At 44.0% G+C, this 19,024-nt stretch overlaps 1 protein-coding gene across 13 annotated transcripts in view; it reads left to right on the forward strand.

The window, feature by feature from the left end:
- The window catches only part of LOC118509273 (octopamine receptor Oamb), a 120,299-nt gene that overhangs the window by 77,877 nt on the left and 23,398 nt on the right, over positions 1 to 19,024 (forward strand). For all 13 annotated transcript variants that reach the window (XM_036049750.1, XM_036049632.1, XM_036049681.1 and 10 more), the window contains 2 exons: positions 12,501 to 12,737; positions 14,300 to 14,543. In XM_036049750.1, coding sequence (XP_035905643.1) covers positions 12,501 to 12,737; positions 14,300 to 14,543 — 481 coding nt within the window. The remainder of the gene's footprint in view (positions 1 to 12,500; positions 12,738 to 14,299; positions 14,544 to 19,024) is intronic.

Below are 19,024 nucleotides of genomic sequence, written 5' to 3' on the forward strand. Positions count from 1 at the left end.
CACACACATGATAACAGGCAGATAGGAGATAAGCATTGCGTCAGGAGTACACGATTAGTTTTGAATTCACATTTGCATGAAATTTAAAGAAGTTCCTTCTTTGGTGGCCGGGAATGTGGGAATTAGAATAATTATATAATCTTGCCTGCATTTGAACTACAGGATTTAATATTACAATTTTCGAGCATGCATTTAAATTTCACGAATTAAACAGTAGACAATTAAGGATTAAGATTAGGACTACTCGACTGTTATACACTTACACGAACTACTCGAATTACATGTAAATCATTATGGACAAACGAATACACAGTTGCAAACCGACCAGCGATACGAGTGCACACAGTCTCACTTCAATCCTCAAAATATATCACAACCACCCCCTTTCGTGAACATTTTCACAAAAACATTTTCATTTTGTGTTGGATTTGCTCTCCATAAGACGCTTTATGGAACGGTTGTGTTTTATTGCCTTATTCTTTTTAGATTTTATGTATTTTGGCTCTCTTCTTATTATTTTATTGTATATTCATTTTTCGCATCTATTTTAACGCGTAAAGGCGATGAATATTTGACGATTTGTCATGTAGCTTGCATACTTTAAGGCGTTTTCAGTTGTTTGTTGTTTTCGAGATTTTTTCATTTTTCTAAAAAAATTATTCACAAAATACAGTTTTAATAGGCAGATCTTGTACTTTTTAAATACACAATTTAAGGCAATTATGTGAAATTTTATGCTGTTTTGGCAAAAAAAAAGTTTTGTTGCCTTCATTTTGGCTATATGGATTACAATGCTCAGTAATATGCAATCACGCATCACATAATTTATTTATTTTTTCCCAAAATAATCATGACATAATACTTATAAACCTGATTGCATACCTTAACTGTTTTTTTTAATTTAAATAGTAAAGTTGTTCTCAAAACGAATCCTTTTCCATTTTATTAATACATTTGTTTGCTGCTGGTTTAATATACATTATTAAGCGCAATGGTATGCAATACGCGTTACTCAATAAATAAACTAGTCCACAACTGGTTTTGTTTCATTGATGGTTTCTCATGCCGGTAATAAAATTCAAAACTTACATTCTTTATCTTCGCAACGTAACGCCTAATGTTATGCAATACGCATTACAAAATTAGACAATGTTGCCCTCAAAGCATACAATTAAGCATTTACTATCAATTTTTAGTAGGTTGTTCTCCCATTTTTCACTCCAAAAACACATTAAAATCCAAAAACAAAACAAAAAACACTTCAAACAGTTTTCAATGTACACCATTTAAAGCGAAACCATTTGCAAAAAAGGATGGAAAACCAATACCCATACCTATACACGCGATCATCAAAAAAAAAAAAAAAATGAAAAATCGCAAAGCAAAAACTGCTACGTAATAGAAAAAGAGATATAATGACCCCATCCTTTTTCCTATTCGTTTCATTTTGTTTAATTTTTCTCTTCTTGCATCTCAGACTCCGATGAACCATGGCCGTGTATGTGTGATGATAAGAACGTTGCCTTCTTGCCTGGTTTCGAAACGAAGAACGCTAGGTCATATTGTCACCTGCTACCTAGCATCCATACCACCACCTCCCCTTCTTGTCTCTAAAGATGCATCACCCCTCTGGGGGGATGGGCAATAAAAAAAAGAAAAATGGTATCAGTTACGGGGGGGTGGTGGTTGCAAAATCATTCAATATCCGCCCTCGTACCGCGAAAGTGCGAAGGTGTCAAAAGGTGTGCAAGGATAAAACGAATCCTGCACGATTATGGGTGGGTGGGTAGGAAAGAGAACACCCACTTTCCTCCCGGACGCAGAGGCCATTCACTTGAATCCCCCTGGGCGAGGTGGTGGATAGGGTGTGTAAGCCATCATCATCATCATCATCATCATTCTGCCCTATTCCAATTCGATTTGGCCTCCACGAGGACTTCCAAAGCCAGGGGGTGAAGGGAGGGAGTGGGGAAGGCAGGGAAAATGGGAGGTGGTAAGGTAAATGTGAAATGAAAACGCCTCAATCAGCAGAATTCGACTCGAATCACTGGGGCAACTGTGGCGACGGTCGACAACCGACAGCTCACTTCGTCGGTTAATTAAGTTTGAAGTGAACTTTCTCTCTCTCTCGCTCTCTCTCTCTCTCTCTCTCTCGCTTTCTCTCTCGGTCTGATTAGCTGCTTGCAGTTTAGTTGCGAATATAGACGATACTCGCGCGACACTCCATTCGAGCCATCGACACACTTTGAAGGGATTTCCCGAGTTTCGCTTTTCATTTGTTGAATCATTTAAATTGCATTTCGCGCCGTTCTTTTCTGTGACCATTATCGCTGTACCATCCATCCATACAGTTTGCTTCGTTTTCTGCCACCTCGTCCCCTCTCCAAGATTTTATTTTATTTCCTTTTTTTCCGGTTTTTTGTTGTTGTGAGAACAGTTTTCTTTTATCCCTTTTAGCATCCATAGTCCGTTCACGGTCTCTACGCTTTCAGCTTTCTTTCCTCGCCCCTGCTCATTTCTTGCAAATGTGTTTCTGATGACTTTCGCGAAACGATTGGGATAACTTTTTTTTGCCTACCCGCTTCGTTCGTTCGTTTGCTCTTTCCATTTTAACTTTAAGTTACAGCTTAGCGTAATGCGCTCGTACTTCGTATTTTAAACTATAAATGTAGAACAATAACAAAATAAAATAAAAACCCCTGATGCCAAATTTCTTTTAAACGGAAAGCATCTGGAGCAATCGAAAGAAGGGCCGCTTCTAATTTTAAACCCGGGTTCGTCGCTTACGTGTCTACCGAATGCCACCGAGAGCCGACAGAACGTTAAACAACTCGCATGATACGTACCGTCTGCACCACACGAGTTAGCGAGTCGATTTGCTAGCGTATCTGTGTGTGTCGTTTTTCCCGGAGCACCAGGATGTGTGTTGGAAGTTTAGCGATAAAAATGATCACTAATGCTTTCCTGTCCCCGCGAACGCGAGCGGAAGCACACACAAATAAATCAAAAAAACAGAAAAAACGGCAAAACTCCGCTGTAATCCTTTTGCACTCGGTGCCAAAAAATCATTCGACCCGAACAAACAAAAAAACAAGCATACGACCAGCGTGCATGCAAGAGACATGGCACGTTTGATAGCCAAACGACAAACACCGACAACTGTAAAAAAGGTAACGAGTCAAAAGTTTCCCATAAGGTAGCTTGTGGGCAGCCGTTCTGAGTTTTTTTTTCAAACACGGCGTGAAGTTTTTCTTTATTTTAGTTTTGGCCCGAATTTTTTGTTGTTGGCCACTTTTTTTTTACGACCGCTTAAATCGTTGCAGCGAGGTTTTTAATGGATGCATTATGGTGGATGGTGGTTTTTGCTTTTGTATGGCTTTTTGATAGGCGGATCACTGTGGGCAATCGCACGTCTAAGCTGTAGATAATTTTTATTTTCCGGTCAAACTATTGGATTAAAAAAAAATATTTAAAAGTTATAACATATTTATAACAACAACAGATGGAAACTTTTTTTCGTCAATTTTAAATAAGTCTAATTTTCGAACCTTTTTAGCAACTTCTATACGTAGATTTGTTTTGATATCTTTTTTAAAATATATTTTTCAAAATTGGTTCATTTTATTTCTTGCTGTAAAAGTAATAATTTTGACGTTATCACATAAATAATACAATAAATCAATTAAAATTCAACAAAAAAAAATAAATTTAAACTTCAACTTCAACTGCTAAATTAAATCAGCATCTTGCTAAAATCAAAAATCGCAATTGCCCAAGGTTTAAACAGGATTACGTTAGCTCTGACATCTTCTCTCAAACTATGAAGAAATGAATATTCGCAGATTTTAAAGATGATAAAGATTTTGTACTTGGAGTGGTACATCACCATAAGTACTGGGCGCCTCCATAGCAATGATGATCTTGGTAGAAGAATCCACTTTCACTGACCAAATAATTTTTTATTTTGGAGTGCAGCTTACCGTACTGCTATAATTTGCCTATTTGAAGACGTAGATTTTTCTTCAAAGACACAGCAATTTTCCAGCAATTTTAAGTTTTTTTCGCATCTTTATTTGTTTATAGCTGAACAGTTTGTAATCCACCAATAAATAAGGGAAGGAACGTTAAGGATGAGATTGCATTCTTTTGACCATCCTTAAATTTTATGTTACAGATTGTTAAATTGATTACAAGTGCCAACGACAACGGACATGACACTTTCACAAATAGAATTTTTATAGATACAGCATCGGTTATTTTCTTATTGAACTCTTTTTTATTAGCAGTACGGTCAGGCCGTTCCACATAAATAAAAAAATAACTTTTTTTTAATTTTTGTCCAAGCAAAACCTCACTATGGAGCAACAAATTTTACATATATTTTTGTAGATAAAAAATCAACTAGGTGCCTTATCGATAAAATTACCGATAAATTGATCGGGTTTGTAAAACCCTGTCATAAAAAAATGTTTTTTTTTCCCGACAATCGTTCTGAAGCACCCATTGTGCAGGTGGAAAGTTTAGTATGGGTTTATACGACTGAATGATTGACAGGCTATTTTTAATGATAAGAACACACATACACCGAGAAGTGGAATTATTAGTACACGCATTTAAACTGATGCTTTCGTTTCTCGATACATCGCAAAACGTGCTACTTAGTAAGCCAATCGATTACATTATTGCGCCTAGATGGCGGCACTCCGGACGACGTACGTGGCGGCATTGCATAATTATGACCGATCACCGTTTTTTTTCTTTACTATTACGCTGCGCCCTGGTCTGAATATGGCGTCGCATTTTTTAAAGCTTTCTCCCTTTTCCCCTCTCTATAAGTGTATGTGTTTGTGTGCGAGTGGGAGTGTGTATGTGTGTTCTTTTACCACTCGGGGCTGTGGCCTTTTAGCTCATTGTTGCTATTCGACACCGAAGCTAAAGCCTACTCAAACCAACGCATGCAAAGCACAGTGCCGACCGCCATTTCTAGATTTACACCCGCTTTCTCTGTACCATTCACCCCACCCCCATCACTCTCACTTCCGCTTCCGAACATGGACCGGGCGAAAAACTTTGGACAACTCCAAGTTTCGAGCGATTGTGCAAAATTGTGCTCCATCGCTCCCAGTTGCGCGGGCACGTGTAGTGGTTTAATAAAACCGGCCGCCATATTCTTCTCCTTTCTGGAAAACTCCAAGGCGAAAAAAAACAAGAGAAGCAAAACGAGGAATACAACAAAAACAATAGAACGTAAGCGCAAAAGCTTTCCCCGGTACGATTAAAGCAGTTCCCTAACGGCGACCGAGGTTTGTTCTACTTTGCCGTTTTCAAGGCACTTTTCACGAGTGAGAAGTTGCTCCTTACAATAGTTTAGTCTTGCTTCTTGGTGTTGTTGTGCTTCTTTTTTTCCTTTGGAGGGTAGTTCGTACCGGGTGTGTTGTTGGGCGTGGTGTGAGTTTGGTTGGCCAACTTTATCCCTACTGCAGGGCACCTGCCTTATCAAGGATAGGCTGGGCACTGTTCGTGCATCATTAAGGTATCCGAGCTGGATTGGTTCGCGTGTGCCAGCAGAAGGTCGCATCCGTTTCCGAAAAGGGTGCTGCACATGTCCATTACTTGTTTTTGGACTCTCTGGTAATATGGGAATGGGACCCAACTTTAATTACGGACCACCTGCAAAGTACGGACTCGGCAGAAATAATGGTTACGACCTTCGCCTGTGGAAGGGAGTTCATCGCCGTTGACACGGTTTATCGATTCGGTACGGGTGCTTTGATTTATCTGCACCTCGAGGTGCATTGGTTAAGGTGCTGTTCAGCTTCGGACCGTTGGCGTTAGTGGTGATGATATATGCTAAATAAGCACGAAGAGAAGTAACGCCAAGGTAAGAGTTTGAACTTCAATAACCGTTTCTGCTTTCGGATTGAAAGCATTAGGAGATGAATTGTGGCGTAGTTCAAGCTGTTGGTCCTTCAATATCTTCAACTTGCGAGAGATCCTAATAGTCTGATAAAGGGAAAGGGGCAACAGTCTTATGCGAGTGCATGGAGCTTTAGTCATAGTGGACCTCCAATAGATTCCCTGGAACTTTTCTTGAAGATTCTTAAAAAGCAACGCTAGGGTTGTTAGTGTTCTGTTGATGAATGCTTATTAAACACGAATAGGAGATGGATGCATTCAACAGATTAGAGCTTTAATATCCCTTTTAGGGATGGAGAGCATTAAAAAGTAATACCCGCTGCAGTGCATTGTGCTTCCTCTACAATATCTTTGTACCTTGGAGAATTTCTTGGAGAGATCTTAATAGTCTGATATCTTCAGTAATGGATGCAACAGTATCTCAGGGCGTTTTCTAGTGCCTACAGATTCGGTAATTGTATATAGACTTTATTGAGCTCCAGTTAAACTCCACTCTAAGCAACACGATACTGGATTTCTTGGATACTGGAAATGAGAAACAAAGAAAAAAGGAGGAGAAAAAAGAGAGAAAAACGAGACAGAAATGAGAGAACAATTAGCGAGATTTAAAAAAAATGAGAGTGAATGGAGGGAGCGTTAAAGAATCCATAAAGGGATGAGAGATATTCGAGAGAGAAATAAGAGAAAATCGAGAGAATAATGAGAAAGAATCGAGAGAGCAATTAAAAAGAAATGAGAAAGAAATGGCAGAGAAATCAAAGCGAATCGGGAGAGAAAAAAAGAGAATCGAAAGAGAATTGAGAGAGAAATAAGAGAGAGACTTGTGCGAGAGAAATGATTCTATTGATTCTGCTTCATTTCTCTCTCATTTCTCTTTCGATTTTCACTCAATTTTCTCTCACTTTGCTCATTTTTTTTTCTACCATTCCTCCCTCATTCTTTTCTCATTCATCCCTCGATTCTCTCTCATTCATCCCTCGATTCTCTCTCATTTCTTTCTCGATTCTCTCTCATTTCTCTCTCAATTCTCGCTCATTTCTCTCTCATTTCTCCTTCGATTCTCTCTTGATTTTCTTTTGATTCTCCATCGTTTCTCTCACAATTCTCTCTCATTTCGCTCTTATTTTGTTACCATTTCTATCTCAATTCTCCCTCGATTTTCTCTTTTTGTACTCTTATTTTTTTGCCATTTCTCTCTCATTCCTCGCATTATCCCTCTCATTATTCTCTCAATTTTCGTTCATATTTCTCTCATTTTTATCTCGATTTTTGTTGGATTATCTGTCATTTCTCTTACGGTACTCTCTCATTCTGCCTCATTTATCTCTAATTATCAAAACTAACCGGTCTAGCAACTAATTTTGTTAGGCCGATTCAGTCTTCGTTATGCCATTTTGAGATTCAGGATAGCAAATTGCATGTTTATGGTGGCATTTTGAAATATGGTGAAAACATTCAGACGCTTTATGATGACTGATTGGCTGCGTAAAACCCAATAGTTGTAAATTGGGGTGGGGCTGGTGGTAGATGCGATAGCGGCGCCGATCTTCACACGGCAGGACCGGGGTTCAAATCTGATCTGAGCCGTTCCCCCGTAGTAAGGACTGAGTATTCAACTATGCGATAACAATAACTATAGTAAGCAAAGCATGCTAGGCATGACCTAAGAGGTCGTTAGGCCAAGAAACATGAAGAAGGAGAAGAAGCTTTCAATACTTTAGTCAACCTTAAGTGTGTGTTTAGGATTCCTTAGACGCAATGTAAATATTATTGATTCTTACTTTAATTCTGCATCTTCCTTCAATATCTCTATCGTACAAGATTTCCTTGAAGAATATCTTGGGTAAGGATCGCAATGTCTCAAAGCGGTCTCTCTCCCTTCCATAACTCATTAAAGTGCATATATAGTGAGTAGTACACTGTCAACATTGTGCTGACATTCGCCACACAAAGGTGAAAACAGTATCCTTTTCCTGTTTTTCCTAGTTTTGCTACGTATATGTGTGCCTAGCTTTGCGAAACGCAAAACCCCCATACCCCATGCTTATCGCGTCACGTTTGGTAGACGGGTCCACCGGATAAACCCTGGGGTGGCAGAACGCACCCAGAAGAGGTGCGTGAGAACAACGACCAGCTGGCCCCCGATACCTGATTGGATGTCGTCCGGGGTACGTGACGCACGGGCCACCGACCGCACGGCCCGATCCCAAAAGGATAACCAGCATGTGCCAAATGGAAGCTACCAGGCAAAAGCACCCACCCCCCATTGGGATCGTTACCATAAATCCGGACCGTAACAGCACCCGGTCACCTTAACTCCCTGTCTTCCATGGATTGGTGTAGGTGCTATATAACGTCCAGCTTTGACGGCTTTGGCAGTGTAGTTCCGAGGGTTTGGGAGTAATGTAAGCTTCGAAACCCCCCTTTTCAGCGCACCACCGGTACCAGAGAGCAGCACACGGTGCTGTAAATAAAATACAGCAAATACACGACTATTTATGCATGAATTTAAACGTTACCCTTCCCTCCCCAAAGGCGAGAAACAGAAAAGGCGTCGCGCGCAACGAAATGGAAGGCCTATCTGGAAGGAGCAGCCCAGAAACGAATAAATAATAAACGAACCTCGTGCTCAGATTCACTTCCAATGTGAGCTCCAACAAAACAAAAAAACAGAGAGCCCCAAAAACCCCTTTTTTAGCTTTCGGAAGGTCGAGTTTCGTTGATTTGGCTGAGGCTTTTTTTCTACTTCTTCTTGGCGGTGTCCAAGGACCAATAGCCTCCGTACTGCTGCATCGTTTGTTCGGAGTGTGTGAAGCGTGTGTAGTTGCGAGTCCTAGTCTTCGTGTGTGTGTGTGTGTGTGGTAGACAAAAACAAATAAAAGCACTCCAAGCGCACATCCTCGAGTGAAGTACCGAAGCAGCGTTGAGCACGGCCGTACAAGTATATGTGTCTGGAGGCCGTTTATTAGCTTCTCCGGCACTGCCAACCGCCTTTAACCTAACACGTACACAACGCGTTTTGCAACAGTAAGTTCTCCTTTCCCTCTCTCTCTCTCTCTCTCTCTCACGGCTTGCTCGCTTTCTCACACACTTCACCAACCACAGCGAGTTTATTCGCACGTTCACACGGAACCGACGGACCACAACGCGGTGATTAAAACACGTTTTGTGTAAAAGTGATAATGCGATTAGGTGATAATTGAAAATTTATAATTCATTCGCTCCAGCGAACGGTGGTGCACATTCGGTCAGTTCTACAGTTTAAGGTCTCATGCCGTTTTTTGTTTTTTGGTTTTGCGAACACGCTTCATCGCCGTGATTTGTTTTTTGCCGCGTCTTCGCACCATAACTCGAGGTTAGTGTGCCGCCAAAGCTAACAGAAAGAAGACGAAAAAAAAACCTCGCTCTCCTGGGGCACACTCGGTGGTAGAGTAATTGGTAGGTTTAGCTTGGTCCGCCGCCATTTTGCTTTCTTCCCGGTAGCTTCGGTAGATTTATTGCCCGGGCAGGGTTATTATCGGTGGTTGTGTTCTTAAGGTTTTTGCGTACCGAGGCCGGCAAGTGGCCGTAAAGCCTTAAGCAAAGAAGCCGCGTTTTATGGTTTGGTTAATCGAACAAGAGCAAGACAGAGATAGAGACAAAACAAACACACCCCGGGCCGCAGGTTAAATTTCCCAACTGACTGTTGCGGGCGTGCTCGTACGAATCCTTTATTTCGGGTGGGTGTGTGTGTGTGAGGAAGGTCCGCGCGTAATGGTAGGGAAGAGTTCTTCATGCACGCACACACGCAGACACACCTTCAAATGTGTGGGACGCACGAGATCCAGATGCAATATTGGTCCCGCGAAAAAGTGCTTTATCGACTATTTTGTGCTTCTTGGAGTTATTCTTGGAGATTTCGTTTATTTTTTTTGCTGCCGCTTCATACTTTGCAGTATTTATCGAAGTCAACGCACAAGCTCTTACTCTCTCTTTCTCTCTCTCTCTCTCTCTCTCTCTCTCTCTCTCTTTCATTCTTTCAATTGACCGCAAAGCATAATTTCTTGTCCACTTTTCGTGTCCCTTTATATTCAATTCATTTCCCTCGAGAGGACTTTCCCCAAGCGATATTGGGGTATTGGGTGGTGCAGAGAGTGGGAGTGGTGGTGGTGAAGTGGAGGCGGGAAATTGCGTATCGTCCGGGTATCGATTTTCGACCGACCGTGCCGTTCGAGTGGACCCGTGGACCCGTCCACTTGTGAGGTTGTGAAGTGCATTCAACTGCGGCGAAATCCCTCTTTCTTGCTTTGAGGAGGGCGAGAAGAGCGAGGAGGTGGAGGGAAGCGGGTAGGAGGATTTAGAAGAGTGTATGGTAGGGTGGGAGTTTCGTTTACGATATTTTTATTCTTCAGCGTTCAGGGGTTTTTTTCCTCTGTTGCGTTGGGCGATTGGTACTTAGCGGTTCTTGTTAATTGACCACTTGACGTATTTCGCTTTCACTTGGTCTCGCGCGCTATCTCTCTCTTTCTATCGATCTCGCTCTATCTCTCACACAGTCACAGTTGTACACACATCTACAATGACACACTCGATCACTTTGTCGAAGAGGATCACAATGGTTGGACACGTAAGCGCCATTTGTACCGAGTGAATTTAATTCCCATTCACGAACTTAAAGGTCTCTCTCTGCCTCTCTCTTACACACGGCATAAGAGACAGCTACCCACAAATACTCGCTTGCATGTAAATACTTTGCATAATGTATGTTTGAAGTACACCGCAAACATGTAATTCATTTCAAATGTGTAATAAACCTCAAAAAACACGTCAAATGGGTCGGTCCGCCCGAAAGCTCGTCCTGGGACTCGTCGGTACTCCAACGCGTCCAAAGCATTCAACGGCAAATACTGTGCCTGGGTTTAAATAAATATTTTCTCACATCCCAGCGTAACCTACTGTGATCTGTTTGTGGTTTTTTGTCGGAAGCGTTCCGGTAATTTTGACGTAACTACCCGGAGCCCTAGAGCTTCCCGAGCTCCCAGCAAAACCTGCCAGCTTAATTACGCCATTTTGTAGTTGAGAGTTATTGAAGCAGTTCTTACTGAAGCATACTTTCGCGGTATTCCGATGCTTCGAATCTAGCCGGGGTAAAGAATTCCCGATCCGGGAGCCCGCCCCGGAAGTTCATCCTTCCGGTTCGGGAAGTGCGTACTGAGGCGGCTATTTTTCATATTGGAGAAGACATCCGGACTTCCAAATCTGAAGCACATCGCTTGTTTTTTGCCTTACTTTTGGATGGTGGTTGATGGTCGTGTGGAACATCGTCAGGATCGTCTGAGTCCTCTGCTGAACCAACAAAAAAAAAAAAAACACACCCGGCTGTCGGGTTGTGCTGGCTGATGCTCTGTCACCTACCGGATGATGTGACGCCCCTCAGAAAGGGACATCATTTATGTGCAAATGAGATTATGTGCCGTGTAGCATCGTGTCGCCCACCATTTCGGTTCGATGCACCACCAAACACCGTTGGGAGTTATTTGGTGTACTTTACTGTCAATAGTCGTTTTGTACGCTCTCTCTCTCTCTCACACACTCTCTTTTTTACGGAAACGCTTTTAATCTTCGTCCTCTGTGGATTCACGTGCGTAGGTTTGTATGTTTGTGTGGAACTTGTTTGGAATATACATAAGCTTAACACTGTTTGTCACCGAAACGTTTAGTCTGTTGATTGCATTAGGTTAAAACCAGTAAGTTATCGGTTGACATAATCAGGGGTTTTGTGGGTGTGAAGTGACCTGGAAACGATATTCTGATATTTGTTAGCTAGAACGTGGTAGAATCCTATTTGAAATCCCATTTCTGTCAGCTGGCTTTGATATTTGCGAGGGACTTAGTGAGATGCAGTGAGAAGTACACTAGAAACTGGAAGTAACCTCCAAACTTTTAGACTTCGATCATGGCGTTCTGGTGGTAGAGGTGATAGAGGCACCGATCTTCAGACCGTTGGAACAGGATATCAAATCCCATCTAGATCGCCTTAAAGTACGTAAAACTGATTATTTCCAGCAGTGGGAAAAAAAGAAAAGAAGATTCTCCCTGCAGACATTGTCAAGGACATAATCTTGTAATAATTTGCTTCAAAAATTTGAACTTTCAAAGTTCGCAGTTTTTGTCTTTTTTTTCTAGACATTAAAACCTCAAATTAATTCCAAAGTTCCCAGTTTTACGTTATTTAAGACATATGTTGACTTCTGTGTGTGTATGTATGTATAGCAAATCGTGAAGTACTAGGCGTCTCCATCCTGAGTCATTATATTCCTTAGTATGGATTATGTAATTTATGGCTAATGGTTGTACATGATGTTATGCACCTCAAGATAACAATTCAGCCTTTCAAATATCTTGTTTAATTTACTCCATTCGATCAAGTAACAGAACTGGGATGATATGCTGGGATTATCGTACCTCAAGATTCCGCTAGAGGGCGCCTTACGAGAAAGTACGGGAGATGCGATCGCGACTCATGACATAACTCCAATGTTTCATATCCATCACAATACCAACCCGTCTTATGTAACGCAAAAATTCTGCTACCTTCTTCACAGGTTTGGATATTCGGTGACGTCTGGTGCCGTATCTGGCTGGCGGTCGATGTCTGGATGTGTACCGCCTCGATACTGAACCTGTGCGCCATCTCGCTGGACCGGTACGTCGCCGTTACCCGGCCGGTCACCTATCCGAGCATAATGTCGACCAGGCGCGCCAAGTCGCTCATCGCCGGGCTGTGGGTGTTGTCCTTCGTGATCTGCTTTCCGCCGCTGGTCGGGTGGAAGGAACAGAATGTAAGTACCGTCGCAAATCGGGTCGTGCGGAAGCAAATGCGGCGGACGGAAGCGAGGTTAAAAGAATAAAAGGCAGAAAACCCCCGAGACACTACACACTAACAGCCTTTTGCGGTTTTGTCGGTGACGCTGCGGTGCCGGATGTCCGGAGATGAGATGTGATGTCCGGATCACATTCGCATCCCGGGGACCTGTCCTGACCTTTTGCCACCTCGGTACCGGCCGGACCGATAGTATGGGGGAAATGTCCGACCAGTGCAGAGTCTCGCGGTTTCTTATATATATATTAGCCTTTTGCCACCGGCAGGAAGGTAAACCTTCAGGAACGCGAAACCACGAACAAACAGAAAATGGGAAAAAGTAATTATTTTTAGCTTTCTTTCCATCCATCCCTCCCGTTAAAGGTTCTGGCTTTCTTTGACCAGACCACCGTTTTCCACCACCACCTCCACCACCTAAGGGTAATGCTCTTCCGCTAATCGGGGCGAGCTCCAGAGCGGCGTTTGAGACTTCCTGATGCCAGTGGACCACACCAGTCGGATGCCTTTGGTCGGGCTTGTGTGTGCTTGTGTACTTGCCAGGCTTGAGAGCTCTTCTGTAAAGTAAGCTTCCCAGGTCAGGTGAAACTTTTTCTTGGACACCGACCCGCACTGCTACCTTAGGGCCTGCTATTAGCTGGGCCGGGCGAAACTCACCACTTCAATTGTGCCTTCAGCGGAGATCTGATGCTGCTAAGCTCCACTTTCCGACGCTCACTCGCTTCCGTCGCCGTTGGGCAAAGACTCATCAAGGCATAGATTAATTTCCTGCCCAGCATCCTTGGGCATCCTGGGCAAGGGCCCGGGCACACAAACACCCGGGCTGAAGCAAATGGAAAACACAACCGCCCGCAATCTCGGGAAGTGAGGCACGCGATGTTTGACAGGCAAAAAAGGAAAAAAGCCAACACGAAAAAAAAAAATAAAGATCCTGACGAATAGTCACAGATTGAATCAATCAACGTGAACTTTGGTGGAGTACGGCGTCGTTGTATACTCGTACCAGATGCAAATAAACGCTCTGCTCGTTAAAGAGATAGTACGTTTGAACAGGCCATTAAATGCAGTGGGCAGGGATAGAGTTTAAACCGATTTGGTACAGCACGCTTCAACAGTTCCGAAACACGACCAAGAGCTTTAAGACACACACACACACTCACACACACTGTGTCCACATCCATTCACAGCACCCGAGAGTTGAGCCTGACCACCAGGTATTATCCGTAGGTGTCAGCTCCCTATGGCTGCTGTGTGTCTTCCTGTTTTGCGAGCGATTTAGCAAATTAATTACACAAACTATCACGCATCAACTACACTCCTGAATCTCCGAAACTCCTATCTGTGCCTTCACATCTCTCTCAATTTAACTTTAACCCTGTTCCCGTCTTCCCACCTAAATGCCTACCCTCTCTCTATACATGCAACACGTCATACACAATCTACACACCTACTGCTCCTTATCTTTAGCTCGGTCGCTCGCTCGTTCACACACTCTATCTCTCTCTCTCTCATTCTCCACGCCAGGTGAAAGAGAACGTTTATTATCAATACGGAAACTACACACTGGTGTCGGTGACACCGTCCCCCGCGCCTCCACTTCCCTGTCCCTGGACGTGCGAGCTGACGAACGACGCCGGTTACGTCGTCTACTCGGCGCTCGGCTCCTTCTACATTCCCATGTTCGTGATGCTGTTCTTCTACTGGCGGATCTACCGGGCAGCGGTCCGGACGACACGCGCCATCAATCAGGGCTTTCGCACCACCAAAGGTAAGCGAACAAACTCCGTAGAAAACCTTCCCTCTTCCTCCGACCCACCAACCCCCTCCCCCCCTTTCTCAGACCCCTTTACTCCAGCTGCCATTTTGTTATTCCCCGCCATTAATCCTCGTTTTTTTGTTGTTGTGTTTGTTTGACGGTATTTCTTTCTGTTTTGTTTACTTCTGTTATTTCTTCTTGCAAAACAAATGCCATCCCCATCGTTTCACCTCTGTCTCCACACCCCCCCTCACTCCCGCGCCCGGCAGTATTAGCCGTAGCCCAACCCGCAAAAGAACGCAAAACGAAACAAAATCAATCAACACCTATTAACTCCTAGGCTAGTATACACCTTCGGCCATACTTCCCGAACTAACGCTCATCCACGCGTCACTGTATCCGGACACATATAGAGATGTTCCCAGTTTTTGTTCGTTTTCGTTGTGTGCGTCTGTGAGTGTCTGTGTGGATGAATTCATGTTTTGGTTTGGTGTACTGTTAGACATCTCTGTACATTGTTAGTTTATCCCCTCGTGGATACCTTCCCCCCCCCCCCTCACCGTGTCCCTGCTGCCAGCTTTGACAGCTACTAAACACACACTAACACGCTATCACCGGGGTCCGAGGGCCAATTCGGGCATCGCTCACTCCACCGATCCATATTGTACAGCATCGATACCACGCACTGTCCATGCCTCCATAAGCCCTACCTGGTCCTGCTTTAACAGCTCGCTTCATCTCGCTTCATCACACCTGCCGGTTCGAGCCGGTTCGTGTAATGTGTTTTATTTTTAGTAGGTGCTCGCTAGTGACACATACCTTCGCACACCTCTTCACGTACGCTTCTGTTGGATATCTGTTTCACCGCTGCTTCACATTCATCCCATCAGGAGTCCTGGAGTAGAGAGCCTGTTAATCATGTATCGCAAACCAGCTCCATAGTCCCCTCCATCGCCCACACGGTGTAAATCTGAGTCACCGGTAACACTTTAATAGCTATATGTGCTTGCAGCTTTCAGCCTGCAGTAGGTTGATAGGGCTGAGGATGGCAAAGCATGCTGGCTTTATTGATTTTTAATTCGACGAAGATGCGTTGGTTTGGAAGACAGTGGCGCACCAGTAGCAAAGTGGATTGAATGCATTGCCTAATGAATTGTGACATATGTGCGTGAGAGAGAGAGAGAAAGACAGAGAGAATAGGAAGGAATGCGTCATCTCGAAATAATTTGCTGATGTATTCAGCAATGCAGGCGGTTGCCAGAGTCCGCCTTTCGCCATCTTTCCAGTTGATTACGCTACTTCGACATGTGAGGAATTACTGTAACTAACTTTCGCTGCCGACCAACAAACAGTTCCGGTTGCAGGGGGGGCTCTAGAAAAGAGTCTCTGAGAAAGAGAAGTCCTTGAGGGTGCGAGAGCTGGTGGTGGGCAGAGTTGATGTAAAAAACTTTCTCGTCCTCGAATGGCGCAAAACCGCCCATACAGCCGGGATGCAGTCATGAATAATCAAAACATAATGAATGCATCTTCCCACCCCACCTCTCCCGCTACCACCAACCAACTGCTGGTACCTTATAGGCCAGCACTTCCAAGACGAAGACCTGATGCCTGATGATGCGCCTTTGTGTCCTGGTGATGCGTGCTGCTCACGAGGACGTGTGCCCGTGGAGCATTTGCAGATGATGGTAGCGCAGAATCTTGGTGCAGCAAGACCTAGAAGAAGCAACCGAATCACTGAGCTAGAATGAGATAAGAGATAGTTCAACCTGAAATACTGGTTTCATGTCCAGCAGCACTCAACACCCAACCGCTGTGAAAACAATTCCGAAAGTATCTGATGCGAATGAAGACACACACACACACACATACTAGCTGAGTGTGTATGTGTGTGCTCTTGTTGTGATACCTGGGTTTTGGGTACGCAGCGTCCAGCTCCCATTAAACATTCGCAAGAGTTCTGATTGAGTCTGACGAGGGTCAAATCGATCGCACTTCGGTTAGCCATGCGCTCGAATAAACTCGCATCAAAATCACTTGCCACTTGCTCCGGTTGCGGGATGGCTAATGGGAGTTCAACGATTCCTCTCCACAAAACGCACCTGTCACTGACAGTCCCGGGGCCTGGCCATCGTCATCGAACCTGATACCGGTCACCGTATGCCGTCACAATGGTCTCGGCCGAGAAATGAACGTAAATCCCTGCGCTGCGCTCGCCTACATCCCACCGGAGCACTCTGTCACTTCCTTTCCAGTAATTAGATAACGCTGGACACTCGTCAGTAGGCGAGGTAAGGTAGTGTGCAGGCAGGAGGTAGAAGCAGCAGCAAACACTTTCTCGCACGTGAGTCTCCGTGGCACATGTTTCGGGTCGCTACGGTATATAACCATTTATCAATCTGCAGTACGTGTGTGCGTGCGGTTCATTTTACACTGTCTGCAGGCTGGAGAACCGAACCCGACCGGACAGTTCAATGAGGCATAGATCAACCCACCAAAAAAAGAGAAAACCACATGGCACACGGACCAAGACATTCCGAATGTCGCGACTGCGATGCGATACTTACCGCCGAAGCGATTCCCCATTCTTTGGGATGCGCTGACGCAAAGAAAAAAGCTACTCACCCACAAAAACACACACACACTCGTGGTTGAGAAGCGTGAAAGGGATAGAGAGTGAGAGAAACAGAGGGAAGAGTCGTTGCCGTTTGGACTAATTGAATTGCATCTTCATTTTTCGCTTCCGTGCTTCCGGTTTTTCGGAGGCCCTAATCGACTCACTTCGGGGTGACGTTATTTCTGTAATTAAATTTCCCACTGCTACACTACATGTTGCTACTCCACGCCAAACCGTTGGTATGCAAGGCGTGTGCTCTTTCTCTCTCTCTGTCCGCCTTCCACAATCTTGCTACCATTTTCGGCTGCTAAATGGGCGTAAAACGGGTGTCCCTTTTTTGCCGTTCCACTGTGGGCGAGACTTCCCATCCCAGGCTATTGGGCAGCTGCTGCTAGTAGAATGGGTTTCACTTAATGGGCTTCCCTCAATCTCAATCCGTGCTGCGTGTCAGCGCTTATTGCACATCGAGCCTCGGCTCGGTGGAGCAACTTCTGCCCGGCGGTACCTTATCCGACAGCTGGAACGCATTTTTCATCAACTTCTGTAACCGGTTCGAAAAGCGGGTAATAATCGCATCGCCATCGGGTTTTAGAAGAAATTCTTTAAAAAATGGGTGTTTTTTTTTGCTGTCAACGAAAAGGTTTAAGGGAGATGCGGCTACGGCTGTGGGAGAAGATGGGATATTAATTAATTTCTTAAACGACATTATATTTCGACCTGCTGTTGGGATTTTTTGCAGTAAAGTTTTACCGAATAAATATTGCATACGATAGCCGGGTTTGGATGTGATTGGGTCGTTGAAACTCATTCGCATGGTTTGGTCCAAGCTGGAAATATGTCTGGTAGGGCTAGTCATGGCACTGACGTTCTTGAGAGCGGGACTGACTTAGATGGCCTTAGTCTGCTGTTTTATTACTATAAATTTTAGATCTTTGAAACTGTTCTCTTGACAAACTAGCTTCAAGTTAATTTAATCCTCAAAATGACTTCAAAACTTAAAATAATGCTCGTGTCTTTGAAGGATACTGTCCTTAAATGTCTAGAATCCAATTCGATGCTTCGGTCTTTTCTAGTTCACATGCACTTCAACCCATTGCTGGTCTTTGTCTGGTGCAGAAGCCCTCTATTTCGCTTGAGGTAGAACCAATATCCCAGACTTTCTGTAGGCTGCATCAACGTCATCATTTCTCAGCTTTGGCCTACCATACGTCCATCGTTCTTGTGAACGACCTTAAAATTCTTTTTAGTCTTGGCCGTCAGGAGCTAGGAGATCATGATATGACTAACCATACAGAGTCTTCCTCAGATTTGACCTACCACTCCTCCTGTGGTCTTATGTACAACCTTGAAAGCCTTTTTGGACCAAGTCATCAAGAACAGAGTCCAAGAGGTCATGCTATAATTAGCCCTAAAAAGTCCAATATACAATCTATTACTCTTTTAGGCCTGCTGCAGAAGTCCTCGATAACGCTCAAAGTCGATTGCCGTACTTTGCCAATGTCCTGGCCTTTTAAGAAGAAACATCTCTCTATCTCAAATTGAAACTACCAGGCCCTTCTGTGTCATTGTGGACGATCTTAAAAGACTTTACGGGTTCAGTTGGTCAAAGCCAATCTCAGCATTAGCCCACCCGGGTGATAATCATTCAATCCATTACTGATCTAAGCCTTTTACAGAAGTGCTGGATGCTGCTAACGCACAAGCCAATATCCTTGATTTTCTGTGAGTCGCATCAACGCCATCACTGTTCAGCAGTGAAACACTATACCTCCATTTCTTGCGGACAACCATAAAAACTTTTCCGTGCTTGGTCGTTAGGAGCCTAACTAGGAAGTATGACAAACCCTCCAGTCCTCCTCAGTTTTGACATACTATACCT

The sequence above is a fragment of the Anopheles stephensi genome, chromosome X, assembly GCF_013141755.1.
Source record: "Anopheles stephensi strain Indian chromosome X, UCI_ANSTEP_V1.0, whole genome shotgun sequence".
Lineage (NCBI taxonomy): Eukaryota > Metazoa > Arthropoda > Insecta > Diptera > Culicidae > Anopheles > Anopheles stephensi.